This window comes from Crocodylus porosus, unplaced genomic scaffold, assembly GCF_001723895.1.
Source record: "Crocodylus porosus isolate Cpor-Errol unplaced genomic scaffold, CroPor_comp1, whole genome shotgun sequence".
In the NCBI taxonomy this organism is placed as follows: domain Eukaryota; kingdom Metazoa; phylum Chordata; order Crocodylia; family Crocodylidae; genus Crocodylus; species Crocodylus porosus.
Window position 1 is genome coordinate 6,449,347 of NW_017728929.1, and position 25,833 is coordinate 6,475,179.

At 45.2% G+C, this 25,833-nt stretch overlaps 1 protein-coding gene across 5 annotated transcripts in view; it reads left to right on the forward strand.

The window, feature by feature from the left end:
* The window catches only part of EPHB1 (EPH receptor B1), a 321,721-nt gene that overhangs the window by 210,290 nt on the left and 85,598 nt on the right, over positions 1–25,833 (forward strand). For 2 of the 5 annotated variants that reach the window (XM_019542959.1, XM_019542960.1), the window contains exons 4-6: positions 1,055–1,210; positions 11,507–11,842; positions 24,058–24,239. In XM_019542959.1, the coding sequence (XP_019398504.1) occupies positions 1,055–1,210; positions 11,507–11,842; positions 24,058–24,239 (674 nt within the window). The remainder of the gene's footprint in view (positions 1–1,054; positions 1,211–11,506; positions 11,843–24,057; positions 24,240–25,833) is intronic. The other 3 variants (XM_019542961.1, XM_019542962.1, XM_019542963.1) reach the window with 2 other exon arrangements.

The window sequence follows — 25,833 nt, forward strand, 5'->3', positions numbered from 1 at the left end:
CCACATATAAAATCTAATTATTGGAAGGTTGTCTTATATTCAGGGTCATCTTAGATTTGGGTAAATATTTTAATTCTCCCAAATAAGGCAGTTGACCATGAATTCCAGCCATAAGCCACATCCTTTCTCTGGACACAAGCTGTTCAGCAGGTCTCACTGCCCAGATCCTTAGGTTGAGAAGTAAAATTAGTCTTTATTTCCTTCTGCCAGAACTTCCACCCTCTTCCCTAGGGTAGAAGAAGTCAGACACTTCAGGTGAGGATAAAGGAGAGCTCTGTACTCCTTTTTCACATTGGGGTTACTCTGTGAATCCAAGCTGTCCTTTATATCTCATCAGTCCTAGCTCTGATTTACAGTCTTCAACTGTATGATCTTACCAGGACTTGTTCCGTGTATAAGAGGAAGGTAGGCAGAGTCTGGCACAGGGCACACCTGAACTTCAGCCAGCATAAAAAAGAACAAGATGAGGAAAGGAACCATTTGGTAATTTTGACATCATCCCAAAACAGGGATCAGGTCTAGAAATAAAAGGGAAATCAGGTATTTGGTAAGAAGACAGTTCCAGTCTTTCTCTGATGCCTCCCAAAATAATTCATGACCCAAACAAAAAAGCTGTTATATTTACCACCCAAATTCTCTTCTTTAAGCTTTCAGATCTCAGAATTGCATGCTGTTCAACTTTGTTTATATAGCGATACCAGGTTCTGTGTCTTTTGTCATTGGAATTATGGAAAGCCTTCCCTCCTTCCTGCCCTTTCTTATGGTCTCATGAAATAAAAAGTTACAGTGAGGAAAGCAGGGGCGTGAAATTAAATTCAATGAAATGCAAGGTAGCTTAGCCCACTTTCATTGAAGACCAAGCCACCCTGCATGTATTGCTGAGTAAGAGCAAGCACATGGGCAGCTTAGGTGAGTAACACTGTTTGCTCATACCATACTTTTCCTCATGATAACCCTTGGTTTAATGTTCCTATAAGTAACACCTTCTGATGCACCTTTAAAAAATGAAGGATTAAATATTCAGCCATTCCCTGTTTTCTTCTTTCTGTTCCAGCTTGTCCAGCAGGGATGTTCAAGGCCAACCAGGGGGCAGGGATTTGTGCCCAGTGTCCCACCAACAGTCGCTCTACAGCAGAGGCCTCTCCCATCTGCACCTGCCGCAATGGCTACTACCGCGCTGAGTCCGACCCGCCAGAGGCAGCGTGCACCAGTAAGTAATAGTGTCACAATATGCATAGGCCCAGGTCCTCATCTGCTTCTAACTCTAACAGCTATGGGTTGCACCTCAGGAGTGTGACTCAGTGCCAGGCGAGAAATGTACAGCTCTCCTGTTCTCTCAATGCATAGCCTAGCTTGCCCTCAGAGATCAATCCTAAAATAATCTGCTTAGACATATCACCTCCTGTTCTGAGAAAATGAGTAGCTTTCTCCCATCCTAATCCACACAGGGAAGTACATCATTTTCCTTTGTTCTTTCAATCAGAGATCCTTATGTGCCTAGATCAGATCAGTATTCAGGTCACTCTTCATAGAAGACGAGTTCCTATCTACCTTTGCCCTGATAGCCTAGAGGCTAGGCCACTTGCCAGAGGAGCGGGAGTCCGATATTTTAGGCTTTCTTCAATGGGAGTGGGTTTGTACCATATCTTCCATGTCCCAAGATAGTGTCCTAATGACTATTGGACACACAAGCTAGAAACAGCACTGGGAGCACAGACTGGGAACATGGGCCAGGACCCATGTCTTCTGACCGCCAGGGCCAGTGCCCTCCTTCCTGAGGCACAGAGTCATACTCTCTTGCCTGCTCTTGTAGCTCCATGGCTTTACCTCTTGGCTGTGCAAGGGACAACTTCAACAGGAGGGGCAGAGGGTGCTTTTAGTTCTGCCTAGCCCATGGCCAGCTGGTTAGGGCACTGTGATGGGGAGTAGAAGATGTGCATTCAGACCCTCCCCTGTCTGAAGAGGGTTTATACTCTGGGCATGTGCCTTAACTACTAGGCTGTTGTGCTAAGAGTTGAGTGATTCCTCCACCCCTTTGTCAAGAAGTGCAAGTTGCAGTCTTTCTGCGACTAAAGATTGGGGAATTTACATAGAATATGGATGTTTCCTAGGGTGGATTAGGATTGCCACAGAAGGTAAGTGAAAGTAGGCACCTCAGTGGAGCACTTCTGTGCAAGCTTAAAAGGCTAGAATGGAGACACATAAGGAACCTAGAGCTCCTTGTTGTTGTTAGCTGTTGCACAGAGTGCAGTAGAATTGCATTTTGTGATTTAAATGCCTAAAAGCTTTGTAAGTGTTTCACAAAAGTGGATTGGTGTGCTAAGGAAATACAGAGTTCTATGATATCCTAAGCTGATGGCTGGGGGAGGGAAAACATTCATTATGAAGCTCAGGGCTGGGTGTTTAGAAGGCTGAACCTAGGGGACTTAGCACTGGAATTGGAGTCCAGCTCCCTTCTAAATAGGCACATATATCATAGCATCTCTTATCAGTGAGCCATGTCATTTTACCTCAGCTGGTGATCTGTTCCACAACTAGGCTGTGAAGGATGGGCCAAGGGGTTTTAAACTGTGTGTGTGACACAACCTCTTATGAGCCCATAGAGATGGGAGGGGTACACATTAGAGGTTGCCACATAACAAGCATTCGGGGTCCTAAGCTGCCATATGATATGACACCATTGTGCTGTGTTTTAATGGAAATGTTCCTCGTGTCGTAACACCACTAGTAATCTTGTTATCAAAGTCTGGCATGAGCAGATGATGCTGCATCATCTTCTGCATCTATGCTAGCAACTGATTCTTGTGTGATACCAGCTGGGTGTGCACCAAATTATGAATAATGGGACAGATCCCAGCTCATGTCGACAAGACTTGTTTGAATTGATACTTTTTAGCGGCAGCATCTGCGATGGGAAGCAGGTACTCCTCAAGATAAATTAGAATGTGAGGTTATCTACCATTGCTGTCTTGTTCAGGTTATCTACCATTGCTGTCTTGTTCATAGACATGTTGACAAAATATTCTTTTGTAGGGCACAGAGTATGTTAAGTGTTGGTATTCTACGTGGCTTTATGTGAAATAAATCAGCTGTCTGCTGTAATCAGGCTGGCATGGCAACAGATAACTTAAGTCTCTTTCTCCATTAAAAACAGAAAGCAGGGAAAAAATACTCAAAAAGCAACACCAGAATAATCAGTAAAGAAAGAACCCATTCCTAACCAGCAGCGCTCTTCTGTTAATTTGAAAATATTTGCCTACCGGTCAAAATGTCTACAAGAAGATGCCATCTAGGCCTTTGGAGTAGCTCATCAAGTACTGGGAAAATAAATCTGAGTGTAGTAGCAGACAGGGGTGAGAAAAGGCACCCCCCTCCACTTTATTGAAAAAACATGTAATTAGGTAATCCACAGGTCAGTGTGTGTCACATCCTCACTTTTGTGCCTGTTCCCCAATGGTTGTATATTTGTTGCAGCTCTAGCATAGTGGGCTGGGCTGTTTGGCTACAACTGTTTTTTGCTCTCTAAGTCCTCATTTCTATATCTGGTAGGACAGACACAATGGTGGCTGTGCCTGGAAGACTTAAAAGACTTTATTGCTGGCACATGTGGATGGAGCAGAGTTGCAGGCATTTTACTTATTTCTGGTACAATAAAATAATTGAGAAGTTAAAAGTGGATTTTTTTGTCCTTGCATCCACCCCTCCACCCTCTTCTCCAACAACTTTTACTTGTTTAACAAGTGCAGCATGGGCGTTAGACTGTATTTCTCATCTGAAGCTCTGTAATGAGAACACAATTTTGATTGGGCTGTGATCGTGCTATGCTGGGTTTACTGTACTAAAAATACGTTTCCTAAGAGGGGGTGCACATTTCCAGCAAGTTCACACTGGGAATCAGCATGTATTGAAGAAAGTGACTGAGCACACCTGGTTCTCCCAGTGCTTCTCTATATACCCAGCATGTGTGGGCATAAGCATACAGAGTCTTACCGTAATGCTTCTATCTGCTGATATGCAGGAGAGGCTCAGGAATGTCTAAAAATATGCATATGAAATAAAGGATTAATTTAAATATTCTGCCAGATCACTTCAGCAGTAAGTGGCAGAGGGAGAATGGAGGCAGGTAGAACAATTGTAAATAAATCTATTTTTTATTGCTTCTTGTTACATAGCTGATTTACAGTATGCTACACCAGAGGAGTACTGTATAAAAAAGTCCATTTGTTGATTTTTATTTCTCCTCATTAAGGCTTAATTTTAAAATGTTCTAATTTGAGGTGCCAGCTGTTCAATTTCAAAGTTGTTACGTGTCATAGGAGTAAATAATATCATGTATCTGTAGATGCTTCTGTTCACTGGTGCAATAAAAATGTGTCTGCGTCTTTCCAAAGGATTTGCTCCTAGGTAATTCTCTGCAGCTGCGCGAAGCTTTCCTGCACTTTGTCTTTATTAGTTGTTCTTTTAACCCCAGTTAATCAGAGAAAGGGGCACTGTCGAGATTAAAATTGTGAGCCAGATCTTCAGCTGCCGTAGATCAGTGCAGCTCCCTTGACATCAGTGAAGGCTGTCTGTGTGACTTCAATATAGCTATGCCACTTGATGCCAGCTGAGAGCATCCAGGCCATTTCCTTGATTTATATAATAATGACACTTTACATGATTGAAACAAGAAGAATATCTAAATTCTAATCTCCTCTTCACTTTCCTGTTTAATAACTTTTTAGATTTCCACTTCGCTCAGGCAGTGAAGCTAGACAAGTCTCTATACCCCACCCGTCTGAATCCACAGGGCACGGGGCTGCTCCATCATAGGCTGGAGGTGATGTTATTTGAGGCAGGCTGGCTGGGTGCTCTTAAGCCAACCTCACCTCTTGTAATGAGTTAACACCAGCATTTTTCAACCCACTGAGCTTTCCTGTTAGGGTCCCCCAGGGTCTTCAAGCCAGGCCTGTTCCCCACATACAGTCAATTCCACAGGGAGATGGGTGTGAAACAGGGTGTGCCTCATTGCAGAAAAGCAGAGGAAGGAGTGTGAACCTAATTGCCTCTCCCTCCCCAGAATTAGTCAGCACCCCCTTCTCTATAAAACAGTAGCTCCTTGATCACATGGGTGGGCAGCTTCCCAAGTATTATCTGAGATGCAGCAGCCAGGAACCTGAACTGCAGAGAGCAGGAAGAACCCTCCTCTGAACTCAAGGGCTAGATCTTAGTCCCTCTACTAGGCACCGGACTGGACTTAGGAGTTACCACTGTTGTCCTCTGATGCTCCAAGGGGAGCTACCAAACCTTTGGGGAGGACTGAATAGCTAATAGCTTAGTTCTCCCCCTCTTAGGGACCAAATACCCCAGCTTATGAGCTTGCGTCCATATATCTAAAACAAGGGGGGGGAAGATGACTTGTGGCTGACAACCCAAATTTAGTGGGCTTTTTTTTTTATAAAGGAAAGCCTTACATTAAGTAAGGTAGGGGTTAAGGAAGTAGGTGAAAACAGATAATTACCTTTTAAAACGCTGCCTGTGAAATACAGCTCTGAGAAGCACGTGTGCAGATATACCCTGTTACATCTCTGACCACATGAACCCTTTCTATTGTCTGCTGGAAATGAATTGTTTCAAGCATCATCTTTATTTCTCTCTTGCATTCTCACTTTCTTCCTCTCTTAGCATTTTTATTCATTTAATTTATCATTTGATGTTTACTGCCAAGGGTAGGAAAAGGCTGGCAGCATTAGCTACCCCTTCAATATTATGCATTGTGCAAGATTGCCCCACCAAATCAAGATCTGAGCAAAGTGAGAAAAGCAGTTTTCTAGAAAATCCTCCAGCTAAAATATCCTCCCTGTTAACTTGCCGTGGTTCCCAGCACTCAACAAATTGGTTGTCAGGTTCTCCTCTATAAATCATTTTTAGGAGGATTTTAAGAACTCAAATGTGAGAATTTGTTTTGGGTATGGGCATGAAACTGGGGGGGCGGGGAAGGAGGGGTGTTCATACCCATAGCTCCTTAGCAGGGACCACAATTAAAATTCTTCAAAAGCAGAACTCAATAAGCTCTATTTAAGTTGGGGCCTGACATCAGTAGGAGCTTTGTCATTGACCTTAGTGGGAGCAGGGACATTAATATTAAAGGCAAATATTTATTTTATGATAGTTCCTGAAGGCCCCTGTCAGAATTTGGGGCTATACAAACAGAGAAAAGGCAATCCCTGATTGAGGAATTTATAGTCTAAGGAACACTTCCAGCCTGCACTGGTACAAAGTCAGAGGTTCACTCACAAGCACACTCTTGCAGAGGTATTTGAGAAAACAAGTATTTATTTCAGTTCTTTAAAAGCCAGTATGAATCACAGTAGAAATAATGCATGGGTCAGAGTAATTGATTGTGTCCTTTTGGGTTGTGTCTACATGCTCATTAATACACCTTAAATACCGTGCATTTTTTTAGTACTTCCTTAACGAGGTACTAACTGAATGTGCAGTACCTAGAGTTACTGCGTGGTAGCGCTGGCGCACTGTTATTTAGTGATGCTTACTGCGCATTAGCCCAATATCACTGCACAGTAGGCTATTAGCATGGTTCTTCTGTGACACACTACCACACAGAGTTATTAGACTAATGTGCAGTAGACGCATCCTCAACGTCTCAAAAAAGAACAGGCCAAATTCTCAGCTGGTGCTGCTATAGTGAGGTGAGCTATTCTGTGTTACACTGGTGGGGTGTGTGGCCTTGCCACAGTAGCCAAAAGAGTCAGGGCAGGGTGATGGGGACAGCTGGGTGTGGTGGGGCGTGGGAATAAAACAGCAGCTGCTACAGTTGCAGGATTGCACTGACAGCAGTGGCAACCACAGGTCACCACTGTGTCTGTGTGTAGTAGCTGCCCCAGGTGCCCAGCCACATCGTTACGCCCCTGCACGGGAGGTGTTATGAGGCAGGGGCAGTACTGTGTACTTCCACCGGCTCTGCCACACTCATTCTGTTCGTACAGAAAGGACTTAATCCTGCTGGAATCGATGAAAAGCTCTGGGTGGGGCATGGTCTCAGGAGCTCTGGGGTCCACCCACACATAGGACCTGATCCACGTGCTTGCTTGGCCCATAGGGCTTCTCACATGCTTGCAGATAAGGATGAGCTGAGTGCTCCACTGGGCTGACACCACCACTTTCATAAGATAGAGTCTAAAATGGTATTGTCCCTTTCATATATGGGCAAAGCTATTTCATTAAGATTCCCAATAAAGATACTGGCTTTTCTGGAGTAACTAACTATTTATCACAAAGTCTACCAGATTCTTATCATGATTATGCAGTTAGCTACTGCATCCAGTTTAATTTCTACAGAGAAAGCCCCCTCCTCGCCCCTACACCCGCTTCCCTGTGAAAGCATCTGGATTGAATCACGTTCGGTAACTATAGCTATACGGTAATGCAGTTTAAGTGCTGTATCTCTTCAGCGCGACCCCTCTGCTTCAGCGCCTCAAGACTTCGTGAAAGTCTTTTCCATGGAGTACACAGGAAAGGTGCACGGCAGACAATTCCTGACAAACACATTTACTGTGCTGAAGGAAAAAAAATTAAATTAAATGGATTTTTTTTTTTAAGGACAGCATTTTTCAAGCCATTTTAACAAAACACTTCCATCTACAGTAACCGTGGCAACAGATCAGCAAGGCTCCCAAAGTGCCAATCTCAGTGTAATTAAAGGGGGAAAAAAAAGGGGAGTCAGGGAAATGGGAAATTTAAAGTGGGGACAACAGTTGAAACCTCAAGGGTTTGAGCAATCTAGGTAGTGTGTGGGGATAGTTTCAGCTGAATTGCTTTGGGTGCGCTCTCTTTTGAGCCAAGTTACTGGAAGGCCCAATCTTCATTAATACGCCTTATTTTCCACTCAGCAGGCCAGCATGTTCCAGAGGAGAGTTGTCCAAAAGAAATGAAATAGCTCTGATACTTTTTTTTTATTGTACTTGCAGAACTTGTTTTCTTGTCTAGTTTTTCTATTTGAGGAAGGGATATGACCCCTTTTACTGCAGTGTGCAAGCTTTTGATGGCCATTAATGTATTTATCATCCCAACACCCCAGTGTGATAAGGGAGGACAGCTGCCTTCATTCTACCAACAGGGCACTTCGACTTGGAGGACCTGATTTCTAAAGGTGTTTAGCTGCCTAAAAGTGTAGTTTGGCACAGTGGGACATTGGTAAAGGGCTGAAACAAGGATCCGGGAGATTGAAGTCCTAGTCACTCCCTGTGTAAATTGTCCCTTTGAAGACAAGTCTGCTTTTTATCAGGCAAGGTTATACCACCAAAAAGAGTATTAGGTTTTCCTAAACCTGATAACTGGCCTGACACAAATAATGGAGATGCTTCCTTTCTGACTTTCCTCAGAAAGTATGTGTGCAGCCTTATTAAAGGGACCCTGCCCTGGTTTCTGAAGTGCAGCTAAAGATTGTCGAATTATTCCTCCTGATTTCCAGATCATAGGTGGAGCCACTGGGGGATGCAGGTATTCAAGACTGAATAAATAGAGGATGGTTTGGTTGGGAAGTCAGTCTCATAGTCCTGCACTTCACAAAGGTGGGCAGTGCAGGAGCCCGAGTTGGCCCGCAAGGGGGTGGAGGTTAGGGGGACTAGGTGGATTGACTAACCCCTCACAAATGTTCCTGCAGTGCCATGCAATGTTGTGCTTGGAGCCTGTGGCTCCACATGTGCTATGTCCCAAATGAGAAGCAGCAATACTCCCTTCGTGCCATGCTGTGGGTGGGCTAATGAACTCTGCCTCTCAGCAGAGGTAATTAGCCTGGGCTCAGTGCCAGGCAAATGCAGCTGTACTGCTTCTGGTATGGGAAGCAGCATGTGCACAGCTGTCTTGGGCACCTCTTCATGCCACTGCCATGCCAGCATAGCCACACCACCCTACCTTTCATCCTGATTGTATCTCTTCCGGTTCCAGGCTTGCTCTTCCAGTTCCTGAGGTCAGAGTCCCTGCACAGTTAAACTGAGCTGTGAGACCCAAAAAGTTTATATCCTCATAGCAGCATCAATTTGCTTGTAAACTGCCCAAGAGTAGTCAGCCCATGTCCTATGTTGGCAAGCTGCTTCACTCATGTAATTCTTTGGGTCTTTACATAGTTTTCTGAGCCTTGTCTGCTGCAGCTTGTAGCAATTCCTTCTCACTCTGTCCTTAATGACAAATAAGAATAATTGGTTTGTCTCCTATTAATAATGTCCCTCAACATGTATGTAGATAGTGAGCGGTCTCCCTTCATGCATCTTCCTTCAAGCTGGAAAGTGCTCTGGTCTCTTAACCTTTCCTCGTAGGTCAAATCTTTTATCATTTTATTGCTTTCCTCTGAACTCTTTCTACTATGTCTCTGTCTCTTTTTTAAGTGCAGTGTTCAAACCTGAGTGCAGTAGTCCAGTTGGAGCTGAGTAGAGCAGAATAATTAATTACCTTCCTTGTTTAATGTAACCCACTACACTGTTTGCTTTCTCCACCGCGGCGTCACATTGTTGACTTATTCCATTTATCATCGACACTAACCCTCAGATCTTTCTCCATGGCACGACTGCCTGGTCAGCAGTCCCAATTACATATTTGTGCATTTGATTACACTTTCCTGCATGGATCTCGTCATATTTGTTCTTACTGAATCTCACATTATTGATTCCAACCCTGTTTTGCCAATATATGAAATCGGTGTTGTATTTAATTCCCATCTTCTGAAGCATTTATGATCGCTCTTGGCTTGGTATTATCTGCAGATTTGATCAATGCACTCTCTATTCCAACATACAAGTTGCTAATAAAATACTGAATAGCACTGGACCCAGAAGAGACCCTTGTTGGACTCCATTAAATATCCATGCTCTCAACTTGACATATTGAACCACTAATAACTACTTTTCATTTCTGACATTTTTGCCCATTGTGTTTCCATTTTATGGCAGTTTCATCTGAATGACATTTCTTTCTGTGATAATCTAAGGTACTTACATGGCTGCCAGTCAAGTACTTCAGGTGGCTCAGTGTCTCCTGATCATCAGGTGTACTTCCAACACCCCTTTGAGGAAGGACAGTGCTATTGTCCTCCTCTTATGGAGTGAGTATGGAAGCACAGAGAGAGGGGTGAGGGTATCTCTAATTAGCCACCCTAGCGCTCCAGGGAAGGCCAGGTTTTGAGCATGCCCTCCCCGCCTGCTCTGACTCACATGCACCAACCCTGAAAGTGAAGCCGTGTCAGGACCAGGCTCTACCACCCCTCTCAAGATCTCTGTCCCCAGCGTGCTTGAGTGTAGTGATAGGGGAGTGGCTCCTCACCCCCTATAGTGGCTTCATTGGCTTATTTGCAGATTTGGCACATGTGAGTGAAAGCGGGTAGGTAGGATGTACTCAAGAGCAATGCTCTCCAGGAGTGATGGGCTGCAATGTAAACATACCCTCTGTGACCCCCCCCCCAAGCAGGACTTTGGAGCCAGGTTGGCTGTACCATTGACCTGTCCTTTGTCTGACATCACAAGCAGGTACCATATTGTTCTGATTACATGTTGGCCCTGCATATAACTGAGCCCATCTTTTCTAGTTTAGCTGTAGCAAAAACATTTTGCCCTGACTATAAATAGATAACTACAGGAAAAGACCTTAAATGACTACTGCCCTTACAAATTTGACAGGAGAATCAAATAAACAAGGAAAGGACCCAATGCGTGTAAGGCACCAATAATACTAAAATAAAAACTGCTCTTAAAAGAAACCTGATTTAGTAGTGTTGTTGCACATGCCAAAATACAAAGTACAGAAGCCAAGATTGTCAGGGGCCCAATTATAAGTTAACCCTGCATATAAGTTGAGTCCAATTTTTATGGTTCTTTTGGAGGGTAAACATGGTAGATTTATAATCAGAGCAATGCAGTAATTTACATTTTTCTATGTCTTTGGCATTTTCTTTTCTAATGGAAGGTTATACTTGCAAGGCAGGGCTGACTTCTACTTGGAGGAACAGGGCTGAAGATTTTGCACTGCTATAAGAATACAGACTGAATCCTCCCTCTCATTCCATGGGAATTTCACAGGCAGTTTGGGGGCCATTAATTTGGTAATGAGTGAAAGCATGGGTCTAGATTATATGCAGCGACTGAATTTCCCCTGTTCCTGAAGATGGCAGCTGGATCCATGGGAACTGAACAATGCTGGGAACTGGATTCCCTTAGCCACCTTAGGATATTGGTGCTGTGAGGGCACTATCCCTGTCTATCTTCGCTGTCTCTAACCAATAGAAGAGGAATGTGAGTCCCCTTTGTTGGTCCTTTCATTTTACAGGCTTGGTTCCCCCCTTATAGGCTTATTCCTCATCCCATTGAAATCAACGAAAAGACTCCAACTGAATTCAGTGGACTTTGGATCCCCTTAAATCTTAACAGTTTCCACAATCCAGGTTGCTAAGTGCACAGTAAAGATCAATCAAGTGGCATTTCCTGAGATGAACCTTACAAATTGATCTGCTTTTCAACAGGTGTCCCATCCGGTCCCCGCAATGTTATCTCCATTGTCAATGAAACGTCTATCATCCTAGAGTGGCACCCACCCCGGGAAACAGGCAGCCGTGATGACGTGACCTACAACATTGTCTGTAAGAAGTGTCGGGCTGACCGCCGCAGCTGCTCCCGCTGTGATGACAATGTAGAGTTTGTACCCAGGCAGCTGGGTTTGACAGAGACTCGGGTTTTCATCAGCAACCTTTGGGCCCATACGCCGTATACCTTCGAGATCCAGGCCGTCAATGGTGTTTCCAACAAGAGCCCCTTTCCTCCACAGCACGTCTCAGTGAACATCACCACAAACCAAGCCGGTGAGTCCTGCAAGGGTACAGTCCAGATACCTCTTGCAGGGTGTGGAATTTTTAATGAGGAAAAGGGAAACCCAGCCCTTTTTTCCCCCTAAATTCATATCCTAGGAGCCACAAAAATGCACATATTAAGCACGGCACGGCAAGAGACTGTAAATGGAATAGAAGTGAATACATGTAAGATGGATGCATCCACCTCTTTATGCACACACTCAGACTTGCAAATAAATATATGCATGTGCACACAGTTCATCTGCAAGACATATATAAGAATTCTTTAAGTATCAGTGCAGGCCAAGGTATATGTAAAACAGTATCTGCAACTCATGATCAGCACAATGTGGCCAGAATCTAGCCTCTTCTTCAAAAAATAAACAAAAAACTTCTAGCCTGTTAGGTGTGAAGAAATCCTTTCCCGGCTGACCTGAATATAACTGATGCAGTTATGTCTACTTAAGTATGCAGAGAGCCTGAAACAATGGCACCAAGAGAGGTGAACTCTCCCTGGCATCTAAGGTCAAGTGATAGCTTGACCTAACATTAATGACTTTCTTGCTGCTTGTTTTAACAAATGGAATCAGGAATGAGCAAAAGGGAACTGAAAATTCAAAGTTGCTGCTGGGTGGGAAGTACAGACGGAAGAAAGGAGAGACAGAAAAAGGCACAAGGGAGGAGGGAGAGCAATAAAGGAAAGGGAATGGTGGAAGGAAGAAAAGGAAGGGAAAGAAATAGCACTGGTCCTAAAAAGGAATTGAGCAATGCTTATCGGGTAGTAACACACCAAGTAGTTAATAAACCATGTGGATGGCTAAAAGCTCAGTTTCTGTGTAAAGGCTGAGCTCCCCCAGTCTCTCTGCAAACCTTCTGTTAACATTAACAGAAGCTCCACTGCGCCTCAAGGGGATTATGGAGCCCCTGTGTCATGGGCCAGGGTCAAACTTGTTGTGTAGAAGAAGGTATAAATGCAATGAACTTTGGAGTGAAAGATCTCAGCTTCAAAGTCAATGTTAGCCATGTAGCAAGAGGCTCCCAGGGCTTTATTATGTTTATTTGTGTTAGACAGTGTCGTTTCAGACTCAGAGCACTAGCCTTACCCTGCACTCCTGTATCCTTCCAGCACCCTGTGAAAGGAGCAGGTGCCACCTACCGGGAGGTTTCTACCATGAGGAAGGAGATGCAGTGCATCTGTGGGTCAGGGTCTAATGGGGCTCTGCTGTTATAGGAATGCACCATGGCACTATGCATCCCACAGTTGCACCGACCACATGCTTGGGCAGCATTGCCCACGTGTGGGACAGTTCTGACATCCTGCTGGCCACCTGGCAGAGAGGAGCGAAGGTTGTGCTGAACCAGCACAACGCCTCTGATAGATTTCCCACAGCAGGGGGAAGGGGGTACTGAGGCCATTACGCTGAATCTAGCCACTAACACTGAACAGCCAGCTTTGCAATGAGATCACTTCTGTGAGTGCACAGTTCAGGCTGGCAAGGCTGGAGCAACACTAGCCATTTCACTAATGCTGAGCAAAAGTCAGATCAGCTTCGCAGAGAGGAGTGACCATATGCTGAAATCAGAAGGGAAACAGCATACAGACAGACCCCTTCTCTTCCTGGCTCTGTTGATTTCTCATTTTCCTTGTTCTCTTTCTAGCACCCTCCGCTTTCTCTGCGTTCTCCTCCTATTCTTTTTCTCTTCTCCAGCATCATGTTCTTCTTTTCTTTTCTGACCTTGCTTTTCTTTTCTCTCTCTTTCTCTTCCTCTCTTCCCCTTTCATCTGCTTCTTCTTGATTGTTTTCTTCCCACCTCCCCCTCATTACTACCAGGCATTATTATTTTAGCAAATGATTCTTGGTTGCAATCCACCTGAATGGTGAAGAGTAGCAGAGATATAGAGTTGGGGTGTCCAGATGGTTGGTCTGTGCAGTGTGCACTTGTCCTATATGTGGGGCTGAAAAGAAGGGGGAGGAGGAGATATGGCTGGGGGGGCAGCTACCAGTTGGTGACCCTGGCCTAAAGTGTAATGAAGGAAACAGTAGACAAAGATGATGGAAATCTGTACGGTTTGGGAACAGAAAGGGGATGGTAATTTCTCCTTTGTACTGCACATGTAACACAGGCAGCCTTTGTTAACTGTACTCCCCTGGGAGAGTGCAAGACAGAAACCTGGAGTAAATATTTTAGTATCCTGGCTCCTGGGAATAAAAATTCTGTCAGGCTGTCATGTTATGTTTGTGCCTGGCTGTCATTTCTATCTTTCTAACCATGTGCAATCAAACCTGCCACTTGTATCTAGGCCTTTCTGCTATTCCCCCTGCCCAGCCCTCCATCCATTATGCTGTTCACCCACCTGCCCATCTGCTTTATCCATCCATCTGTAGCTCTTGCCATGCCGAAACCCTGGCTACCAGCAAGTCCGTGTTCACCCTGTTGTAAGCAAGCAGGACACCACAGAAGCTCACAAAGCACCTAGACCAACAACACTGGTCTGTCCATCCAGCCCCCCACACCGGGTAGTTTCCCTTGGTTTCTTTGTTGTCTTTTCACCTATTCTTTCATTGAGTTCTTTTGTCTCTGCCTGTCAGTCAGTATTGTTCATCCATCTCTTCCTCCCTCCCTCCCCATCTATTTTCTGTTGCAAAACCTGAGTATTAACATGGAAATATTTCCATTGTATTGGGATGGGCTCTATAATAACCTAATTGAAATGCATTAGGTTTCAGTGCATTAAGGGTGGTATCACTGTTTAAGGAACCACAAACATAAATAAATATTTGACTGCTACACGTGAGGTTTTAACATTCAGGAACTGTTTAAGCAGGCTGTAGATGGGGTGTCGGATATTGAAGGGGAATAAAAGGAGGTTAATGGGGGTGTACAGTCAGAACAGATTGTGCAGATTCTGCAGTGAATCAGTCAGCATTGGTTAATGTTTTAGTTTAGCTGGTCCTCTCTTTGTTACTGACCTGAGAGCATGGTATACTTCTAAGCTGTACATGTTACTGCTAAGGCAGAAAATAGCAAGCACCATGTTATTATAGTCCGTTATGTCTGCACAAACTGTCTGTCAGTGAAAAAGCCTATTTAGAAGCTGTGTGTCATTCTATTAAAATCCTTCATGAGAGATAGGGAAAAATGGACTCTAAATATTGGTAAATGACAGAAGAAACATTGTGCGCTGGATTTGTCTAGTATTTGTTGTCAATTCCCTTCAGTATAATGAGGCCAATTAAGTCTTTTTAATGGAAACAAACTTGAATCCCTTTCCTCAGTCCGTAAGAACATCCAGACATCCAGATCTGTACACTTATCTTAACCATCTGTCTGCCCATTCACCCGTAAATATATCTCACTATCAATCTCTCTCTTCATTCTTCTCTAACAGCTATCTACCCATCTGCCCTTCTGTCCATCCATCTTCCATCCAAATACTCACCCACACATTGCCTTTCTAGCTATTCCAATACTTATTCATTCGCAGCCTCACTCTGAAGCCTTGCGAAATGATCCAAGGGTGCAAGGCTTCTCCTGGAGGTGGTGCTTTTGTGGTATCACACACCTGTTTATTGCCCATTGTCCTGGTTCCTTTCCTTTGTGATTCTTCTAGTCGACAAATAGATATCCACAGATATCACCAAGTTATAGTACTATCTGCTATAGAGAAACAGATGGAGGAAAACAGATTGACCCAATAGACAGAGAGAGAGAGAGAGAGAGAGAGAGAGAGAGAGAGAGAAGGCATGCAAATTTAAGAGTGAGAGAAGAAAAGAGGATAAGGGAATGGGACATAAAGAATAGGAAAGGAAAAAGAGAAAGAATGAGAAAGATGGTGCCTTTCCTAAGCATATAAAGCTTTCTGGGCTCAAATCTGTCTTGACACACACTTTTTTGGCCAACCTTGTTGAGATCAATATGCCTGCCGGGTGTAAGAGGGGGCAAACTGTAGGTCTGTTTTATTTTAGTGTGCTATGGCAGTTACTTGGCAAGGAGTATAGTTCAGATTTTTTGCTTAGCTTCTCTATTTCCTGGGCTAAGTTCCACTTCTCTGAAAATTTATTGACTCCCGAGCACCAGCTTAAATATGGGTTCACGGACATAAGTAAGGTAACATTTTCAGAAGCATCTCTGTAACCTAGGAGTCTGAGCCTCACTGTTTTCCAATGGGGCAATATCATTCAGACCCTTTTGAAAATCGCCCCCTTATTCCCTTATACCCTAACAGGTATACTGGGAGGTAGACAGGTAAATTCTGGGAGCTGGGAACGAGTTCTCACTGCTGTGGAGACTGGTGTCACTCTTTCCAGGATTCCCTCTGCCATGGACATTGCTGTGGGGAAGGACTTGCTATTCCCCACATTGAGATTTGTGTGTTAGTCCTGTAGATGCTTCCCAGACAGATCCCATCTGAGTTGCACATAGTTGTTGCATCTACACATGCAATTCATTCAAAGCAATAAACTCTGGCACATATCACTTGAACGTGCACCAGGGATCTCAGTATGTTGAGCTGGGTTGGAGCAGCTCCAGCTGGCAGGGGGCCTAGGGGTCAACCTGCCAGCCTGGGGCTGCTCTGACCCAGCTCAGCATGCTTCAGTGGGGCTTGCTGGGGTACAAGTGTGCTTCAATGCCAGGCTAGCCTACAGGTAGCCCCTGTGGTGAAGCATCCTTGTGCCCCATCAGTGTCTACACATATGCTGGTGTGCAGTAAATAACTCTGCAGTAGGATAGTACTTGTATTTACAAGTACTGTCCTACAGTGAAGTTTATTAGTTTACTAGCATATGTAGATGCAGAGACTTTACTACAGAGCTAATTAGGCAGCTCTGCAGTAAATGTCTTGTGCAGACGCACCTACAGACACCCAGTTCAGGGTTAGCTCTGGCCCTCAACCAGGATTTTCCAGAGGCAGAAAGGGCAACACCAGCCTGCTGCAATTATAGAAAATTGACTGAAGGGGCATGCTCTCCTGACAGGTACTTCCTGCCAAGGGAAGGCAACTCCTTCACAGTCCTTGCTGGTACACTCTTGCTTCCTACTTTCCAATAAAGTGATCCATGTCATGCCTGCAGGCAAGTGGGTTACCATTGTTAAGGTCTGTGCTGACATGCTGGGATAGTGCCAGGTGTCTTGGTACCTCCCCTTTGCTCCTTGGATCTAACTCCGGATCCTGCCAGTCTCTGGGAGTGATAGCTCCCAAAAACAGATTTTCTTCTGGGCTAGAAATCAGGCATGTGGCCTACAGTCTGTACTTCAGGATATTATTCTGTGTTGAGGTTTAGTGTATGCTAAATGTTGCTTTTGTCTTCGCTATGGTAGCAATGTTCAGGCAGACTTCTGCGGGCAGAAGCACCTCTCCCTGCAGACAGAGGTTTTCTTCTGCCAGGGTCACACCAGCTCTCCCTTGGAAAGTACCAGCTCTGCCAACAGAAGTCCTCTTCTTTCCCCAGGAAAACAATGGGGCTGGAATCACTACATTGATGAGGGGGTGTGAGCTTTTCAGGCTCCTCCCTTGAGAACATCCTAGCATAATCCAGGTCTGTGTACAGATGGCCCCTATTTTCCCATTGATGCTTAGTCCAGGCAGTGCCTGAACTAAGCCCTAGGTTTTGTCTGCCCAGAAAGAAGACTGCTCTTTCTCCTTAATGCTTCCTGCTCTCCAGACTGGATGTGCTCAGGGTGGGCTTTTCTAAAGGGACTAATACTGATGTAATTCATCTGCCGTTGAAATCAAGAGAGTTTTGCCATTTACCACAGGGGGTTCAATATTGAGTGCTTTTGCGAGCCTTAAGTGCTCAGCCTATCAAGAGAGTAAAGGCCTGTCACTTGTAATACCTCTTCTCTGTCTTCCTTCAAGGTTCATATATCTTTATGGGATGCTCTGTTCCAAAAGGGACTTTGTTTGGTGTAGTGCAATGGCTTAATCATTTCCTTTGTCCTGCCTATGAAATAACCTTTAACAGCCTACGGCCCTACTGGTCTAGCCTCCAGTTCCTTGCAGGTGCCAAATGTAGTGATCTCACTCTGCCCCTAAAAGATATTTCTCAACCGTGGAAATCCATTGAAGAGATGGGTACACCCGGAAACCACTGGAGCAGAGAAACTGTGGAGCATGTGGAAGACTGAGTGCAGGGGAGCTGGTTTTGTATCTGCCTTGTCCCTACCCAGTGCCTCTCCTCCTGTTCCCTTCTGTAAACCAGCTGCCTGTCATGGCTTTGTGAAAGTTTTTCCTTCTTTGATGTGGTCCAGTTCTACTGCTTGGCTGCACTGATGCTGGTCAGTGGGGATACATCCAAACAGGCAAAGACAGAGGGGCGTATGAGCTGCTGTCCATCCACCTGCACACCAATCTGATGCTGATCATTTCCCCAGCATTATCCATGTTAAAAAGCCAGGAGCACCAGGGGGTAGCAAAATGCAGCAATTAACAAAACAGCAATCAAGCTAAGTGTTTAATTTCAGAAAATTAACATCTTCATGGAGCGGATGTGGAAAGATAAAAAATGAAGGATTAAATGTGCTGGGTAAACAAAGGCCGTGCTGGACCATAAACATCTCCCGCTGGAAGGGAAAAGCACTGACAGGCTCAGAGAGCTGGGATTCTGCAGTTCGGTGAATTCCCTGAGAGGCATGAGCTGCGCAGCCTGAGAGCAGGAAGAAGAGCATAAAAATAAGGGGCTGAACTCAATCATCCATGGAGAAAGAATATCTATTTTCCATCTGTGGTGGATGTGTCTCATCGTGGGTGTTACAGTCTGCATATAGGAGATGCAAATCATTTTCAATACGGTTTACTTTTATGGTGCCTTAAAAACCCTGCCGTTAGACGCAAGATGAAACCAGGGTTTCCAGCGTGCATGTGTAAGCTGTGCATGTAAACTTGGATGCACAAAGGACTCAGTGGTTTCCCGGACTGTGTGGATGCTCAGGACAGAAAGTGAGAGCACAAGGCCCTGGTCCGTTCTGCCGTGCTGGAGAGGGGCACATATGCATTTCTTTGTCTCCCCTGAGTGCAGGATATGCCACCACTGACCTTGACCTCTGTCCAAGGGCCAGGAGGAACTGTACCTTCTGCTACCATAGCACTGTCATTTCCTGATTTTGAAGCAGTTAAATGTGCAGCATTAACATTCTCGTAGTGTCTTCTTTTTGTGCATAGATATATATGGGCATTTAAGGCCAGATTTGATTTTTCTGGCCCTTGTGGACTTATCTGTATCATGTCAGTGGTGGGTGGGCTGACTACATCTGCTTGTCTGGATCTGGCCATTGGGGCTGTCTGAGACTTATCCCCAGCAGTTGCTGTCAGGTTTTCCACAATCTGAGCCAGGACCCACCGCTGATGTAGTACAGTTAATCCCTTCAGTAGTACACAGGGGCCAGAAACCCAAGGTAGAAGGAAGCTTCCCATGAGCATAAAGCTGGTGTTACACACTTGTAGACTCCTCCTTGTGCCCAGATATAGGTGGCGTGCTTGAAAGTGAGGGGCATGGGCAGAATACTGCTGTGTTCCACATGCTCTCAGTAGACAGAGAGTCCCTGGTCACTGTTTCCAGTTGGCACAATTTAGATGAGCCCCAGCTTGCTCTTATCTTTACCATAACTGGAACAGAGGCAGACAAGTTAGGGAAGTGTATGTAGTATTATGGTGCTCCCTATCACCTTGTTTTGAATGGTTCTCAATGGTCTGGGCCTGTACAGTGGGTAGTCTTACACATGTATTTTGCAGAAAGTGTTTTAAGAAGGTCTAACATTTATAGCCAGTAAAACTTGTTCCAGGTAGTAAGACACAACTCATAGAAGGAGAAGAAACAAGACAGAGAAGACTTATTGCAGACTGGCAGTTCTTGATCTTAGACTCGAGGCACCCCTTGTCAGTCTCAAAGCACCCCTTGGAAAATGCTGGCTCTTAGATTTCACTTGTCACTTGACTACAGAAGAAATAATAGAGCAATGTCTCTGTTGTACAGAACTAAGAATGACCTCAACAGGTCAGAATGTGTCTGACACTATGGATTCCTATTTGAAATCTCTGTGTTTATCTTGTGAATCACATGTAGGTGTTTGCACACCTAACAGTGCTAATATTGTGTGGTACCCTCATAAGGATCTTGTGAGACCCCAGATTGAGAATCACTGTTGTAGACATGTCTAAGAAACAGTTATACAGTTGCAGAGCTCACTTGCTGGGTGCTCAGTAGAGCTGTACAGATATGGGTAATATAGTACCCAAAACATGTACTTCTTTTAACAAGAGCCCTTCTGGAAGGAGAGGCAGGGAGTTGTAAATTTGCCATTACATTAAAAGTGTGGTTTGGGAAGGGCTGATGGGTTAATGAACTGTTGTTAATGGTAGGAGCCAGATGATGCTTACCATGTAGTACCATCTGTGGAATAGCCCCATGTTCAGGGACGTGGAAGAAGTGGCAACACCCACTGTTTTCCCTTGTGATTAAAGAAGAGGCCCATTAGGTTGATTCTGCAGATGGCAGAATCCAGGTCAGAGGTATAACAGAAGGTTAGCAAGTAGGGTATATTTAATAAGAGCTTGGAAACCCTGTCTTTCTCCATAAGGGAAAATAGACTGCATTGAGCTTCTTTGAAAGGCATTCATAGAATCATAGAAAATGAGGCTTAGAAGGGACCTCAGGAGGTCACATCTAGTCCACCTGCCTGCTTAAAGCACAACCAGTCCCAACTAGATCATCCTAGCCAAAGCTTGTCGAGCCTGGTCTTAAAAACCTCTAAGGATGGAGCCTCTACAACCTCTCTGAGTAACCTGTTCTAGTGCTTTACTAACCTCCTCATAAGAGTTTTTCCTAATATCTAACCCAAACTTCCCTTACTGCAACTTGAGCCCATTGCTCCTTGTTCTGTCATCTGTCACCACTGAGAACAGTCCAACTCCATCTTCTTTGTAACCCCCCTTCAAGGTAGTTGAAGGCTGCTATTAAATCCCTTCTTGGTCTTCTCTTCTCCAGAGTAAATAATCCCAGTTCCATCAGCCTGTCTTCATAAATGAAATTGGGCCTAAAAATACAAGGTGTATATTATTAATAGGGTAATTAACCACTGGAAAATCTTCCCATGGTCTGTGGTGGATTCTGCAACACTGGAAAAGGTTAAATCAGGATTGAATGTTTTTTGCAAAGACATGCCCTAGTTCCACTGGGGATTCATTCAGGACAGTGGGATGGCCTGTGTTGTACAGGAGGTCAGGCTAGGAGGTCATCGTGTCCCGTCTGGCTTTGTAAGCTTGAGCTCTATGAATTCAGTGGCTCGGCAACCACAGAAAATCCATCAGAATTTGTCGATGTTATGTAGCACATTTCCCCAAATGGCTGCACCCAAGGTGGGTAAAGGGCAGAATGGGCAGAATGCCTTTCTTAATAGACAGAGGATCCAAGCCCAAGTGAGCTTGCAGACGACTAAAAGTTATAAGCACCTGACAGCTGTTGGTTGACTTACCTTGTGCACAGCTGATTGGCTGGTGAGAAGATCACTGCAGATTTGCCATCATAAAAGTGATTCTCAAGTCCTTTTTCTCTTTGGAAATGAGGAAGCTGGCATCCCAGCTCCCTGCAGACAAGATGCGGGGGAGTGGAGGGGGGAGCTCTGCACTTGGGCTCTAAGGATTCAGTGTCTCCAGAGCCCTCAGCACATGCTTCAATGGGCTTCAGCAAGCTAGACTTTGATGTCTCTGGAGGACCAGACAGAAAATTAACTTGTTTAATGAAACGTAAGTCATATTGCCTGAGCTATGTGCAGATTCTCCATCAGGGAAACGGGGGCTGTCAGAGAATATACAAGGGAGACAAATTCAGAGGCGAGCACCAAGGGCCTAAGAAAGTTGAGGGAGTTCCCACGTAGGCATAATGTGCACTTTCTTCCAGTTTCTCCACGTGAACTGGTATGGGCTGGGATAAAACCCACTGAAGCTGGTAGGTATAAAAACCACCCTGCCATTCAGCTTAAGTGAGGGAGAAGTTAAATGATCCTTTGTTAAACAGTAGCTGAAACAATAGAGACTACTGTTTAAAACACTGCTCCCATGGAGGGGCAGTCCAGAAGCTACACCATAGAGGCTATGAGTTTCTTAGGCATGAATATAGCAACTACAGTGCTAGACCTTGCTTGATAGGGCTGTGGCTGTATCCCTGTGTTTGAGAGAAGAAGATACCAGAGAGCAAGAAAGCCATGGACAGAGTTCGAACAAGCAGTGAGAAAGGGGCCCTGAGAATGAGAGTGCTTTCCAGCTTAGTGCTGGCTGGAAAAGGAGCTTGGAGCCATGAATAAAACATGCCTGCTCTTTTGATTGCTGTTGTGTTAAGGCAAACAAGATTTGGACATTCTTTGTACATAAAGAGGCCTACATCAAAGAAACACCTGGCTCCCTCACCTCATTTCTCCTCCTAGCTGAAACAGTTTACAAGACCCTGAATTTTTGGCTGACCACTTAGGTCAGAAAGGGGGTGACAAGTTACCGCAACTTAAGCTGCTGCTGGATTGCTGTACATAATTAGGGACAGACTGCAACTTCCATTCAATTACCCGCACGCATAGATCTGTTGAAGTCAATGGAATTATCTGCGTGATTAAATGCTCACCCATGTGAATAAAGGATATAACATAGCCACAGCACAGCCCCGAGGTTCCCCTGGATTCACGGGGCCAGTCAGAGGTGATGTATAAGATACCCCTTCCCACTTCTCTGCTTTTCTCACTATTCTTTGAGAGCTGCTTTTGGTTTGCCCCCTCTACCAGTGTCTCCCCAGGCCTCATCTGCTGTTATCTATCAGTTGGCAGACTGCAAGAGGCTAAAGAGGAGATATAGTAAAGAGCCCCTGTTTTAGTGGAGTCCTTCTTCCACCTTCTACCAGTTTTTTGGGGAACAAGGAAAGCCAGCTTTGACTTCCACAGACTTCTGTGGAGTGGATATCGGGAGCCCCGAGAAGCCTACCTGAGCACCAGGAAATCTAAGCTAGCCAAAGGGAGTCAGTTCTGAACATGGGCTGCAATACAGAGCAGTGAGGAAGACATCCTGCTGTGACAGCTACAGGATGAAGGAGCACAGAGAGAGGCACATGCTATTGCAGAGATAAGCTTTTTATTTAGAATTATCTAGGTCTCAGACTGGGCGTGTGAGTCAGCATCAGGTCTGGCCATGGTGAGGCTTACATTTCTTTCTGCATCTTCCAAGACATCTCCCCCTGTTTTTTCTGCAGGAAAAAAAAAACACCCTGCAAATCGTTTTCACTTCATTCAGTTGGAAACCAACATTAGCACTATATTTGCTCCACAGGCAACTGATAGGAGGGGCACGGGGCAGGGCGCACGTGACCCCCCTGAGATTGACCTCTGACTTGGCACTGCTCAGGACAGGGTAGTATTTTTGCCATGTGGGCTGGCAGCACGTTTGGGGGGGGGGGACACTAAGCCGCAGCACAGAAGTATACGAGTGGATATGGACCTTTTGGTCCAGCTACGGGCCCTCCCACAAATCATGCCCCCCAGACTCAGGAGGCACCAGTCACCCCCAATTTGCTCAGCAAGAGCAACCTTTGGCCCTACAATTCCAGAATCAGCTTGATGCCCTGACCCTCCCATAGGAGAGTGCAGCTTGTTCTGCCTGAACGTGATCTGCTGCTTTTTATAATTTGTCATTAGTCTCAGCCGCCCAACTTTTTCTCTTTTGCCACCTTCAGCTAAGGTGAAGGGAGAGGTGCTGAGCCAGGGGAAGGGAGCTGGACTGTTTGTGAATTTTATTCTGGCCCCACAAACCAGAGATCAAGTTCAGTTTCAGGGGCTGCTTCATTGACTTGTAGCACTGCAGGAAAAATAATGCTCTTTCAGGATCTTTGTAATTCCTTTCATTTTTTTTAGAAATGCATAATTTACTCTTGAGGTGTTTCTCAGCAAGACCCTGTCTGCACTTCTTTATCTCCCCTCCTTCTGTCTCCTCCACGTTCAGCTTGCTGTTTGTTGTCTTCAGATTGTCTTGTGGCCCCTTTAAATGTTTGCTGATAGTGCAGCCAGTTGCAATATTCTCTGTAATATCTCACTTTTCTCCCACCGTTTCCTCCCTTTTCCCTGTCCTGTTCTGCTCCTTCCCAGGAAAATTCCCTGACATTTTATTTTCATTCTCTTCAGAGCATGCTATTTTCCTTCCCCTTTGGGTTGATTTTCACTTCTCTTGCACTTCCTGTTCTTTCCTTTCTTCACAGCTCCCTCCACTGTGCCCATCATGCACCAGGTAAGTGCCACCATGAGGAGCATCACGCTGTCGTGGCCTCAGCCGGAGCAGCCCAACGGCATCATCCTGGACTATGAGATCCGTTACTATGAGAAGGTGAGCCGGATCTGCACCCCCGAGATTAGCAGCACTGTGGGCTCAAGACCAGCCACCGTAAGCTTGAATGACAGCATGGGAAAGAAGGGGACGGGGCGGGAACATGCAGGGCTCTGACCCACCTCTGCTTTTTTTTCTTGTTCAGCATGGGCAGGATCCAGGGGCATTGAAGTCAGTGGAAAGGCTTTCAATGTGTATGCTAACGTGCAGCCCTGGGGAGTACATTGGGTGTTGGGTGGGGACTAGTGAAATAGGTAGGATGGGACATAAATGATTTTTGATGAAATTTAGGTGAATGATGGATTTAGGAGATGAATGAATGCCAGGTCCCCCCGCATGCTTGAACATGGTCATGAACACTAATACAAACAGGCTACAGGCATTTAAGACAAAAATGCATGTTCTTGGCCTCGGCTTACCCTAGGCTGAGCAGTCCCATGCTGCAACAGGACCCCAGACTCCAGTCTACACAAAACTATAGAGAGCTGCATAGAGCGGCAGTTGTAATAAATTGCTGCTTAAGGATTTGCATGACCTGTGCTTTTATGCGCGCTTGATACAGTCTGGCATCTGTTGCAGGTTTGTTCTGCTTAGGTTTCCTCCAACACAAAGTCCTTGTCCCTGGGTTGTGTCCTGCCAAGCCCTTGCTGTCCCAGCCTGTCCTGTACTGTTGTGCTGGAGGGTGCTGCACATCTCAAGCACTCTGGACCCACAGGCCACTATCAGACCTCAACATTTCCCAGACAACTGTGCATCCTTATCCTGACAGACAGCCTGAACCTAATTTCTCCCCAGGTGACAGGCTAGCACTCACAGCACCAGCAAATGCCTTAGCAATTGGTGGTGTGGCAGTGTTTCATGCCCTCTACTGTTATCAGGGTCCTGTTGTGCAAGGCACTGTGCTTCTACGTGGTCAGAGGCAATGACTTTGCAACCTCCATGGAAAGGGCAGATGGGATGGGAGACTACAAGGTGACTGCTCACTTGGGGGCTTGTTTTCCTTAATCACTTCTGCAGAAAGGCTCTTCTGATCTCAGAGCCGGAGGCAGTCATGGCACTTTGCCCACAGGCTGTCACTTCAGGAACATGCCATTGTCCCTTGGAAAGAAATATAGTATGGCTGAGTTTTACAAAGGTGCCCAGCCTCTGCTGATTTTAATTGATTTTTTCATTTGGTTGTGATTCATTAATGATATAAAATAGCCCCGCAAGCAGTGTCGCCTGTTCACAGCGAATCTCTCAGGCGTGTTCTAGGTGATATTTTCACAGATCTTCATTGTAATGACCTTTTTTACCCACGCAGTAGCAGCCACAGCAGCACTTAGGCACTCGGTAAATGCTTTGAACCCAGCAAAGTGCTTGCCACGAATGTCTGATTGGACAGGTTATCGCCTTTCCTTATAAGCCTGGTTTCCTGAGTTGTGTATTAGTGTAAATGGCTCCAGAGCAAGGAATTCTACCTCAGGGCTGGACCATTAGACCTCAGACACATTTTTTCACCCCGACATTGAATGTTCTTTTATTGCATTTCCTCCTATTGTTCTTATTCCCCAGTGGAGCCGGCCTCCACAGTTCCACCTCCACCTGGCTGTTTGCACCATGCAAACCATACTGATGTATAGTGGTCAAAAATCCCTTCCAGGGTTGTTTG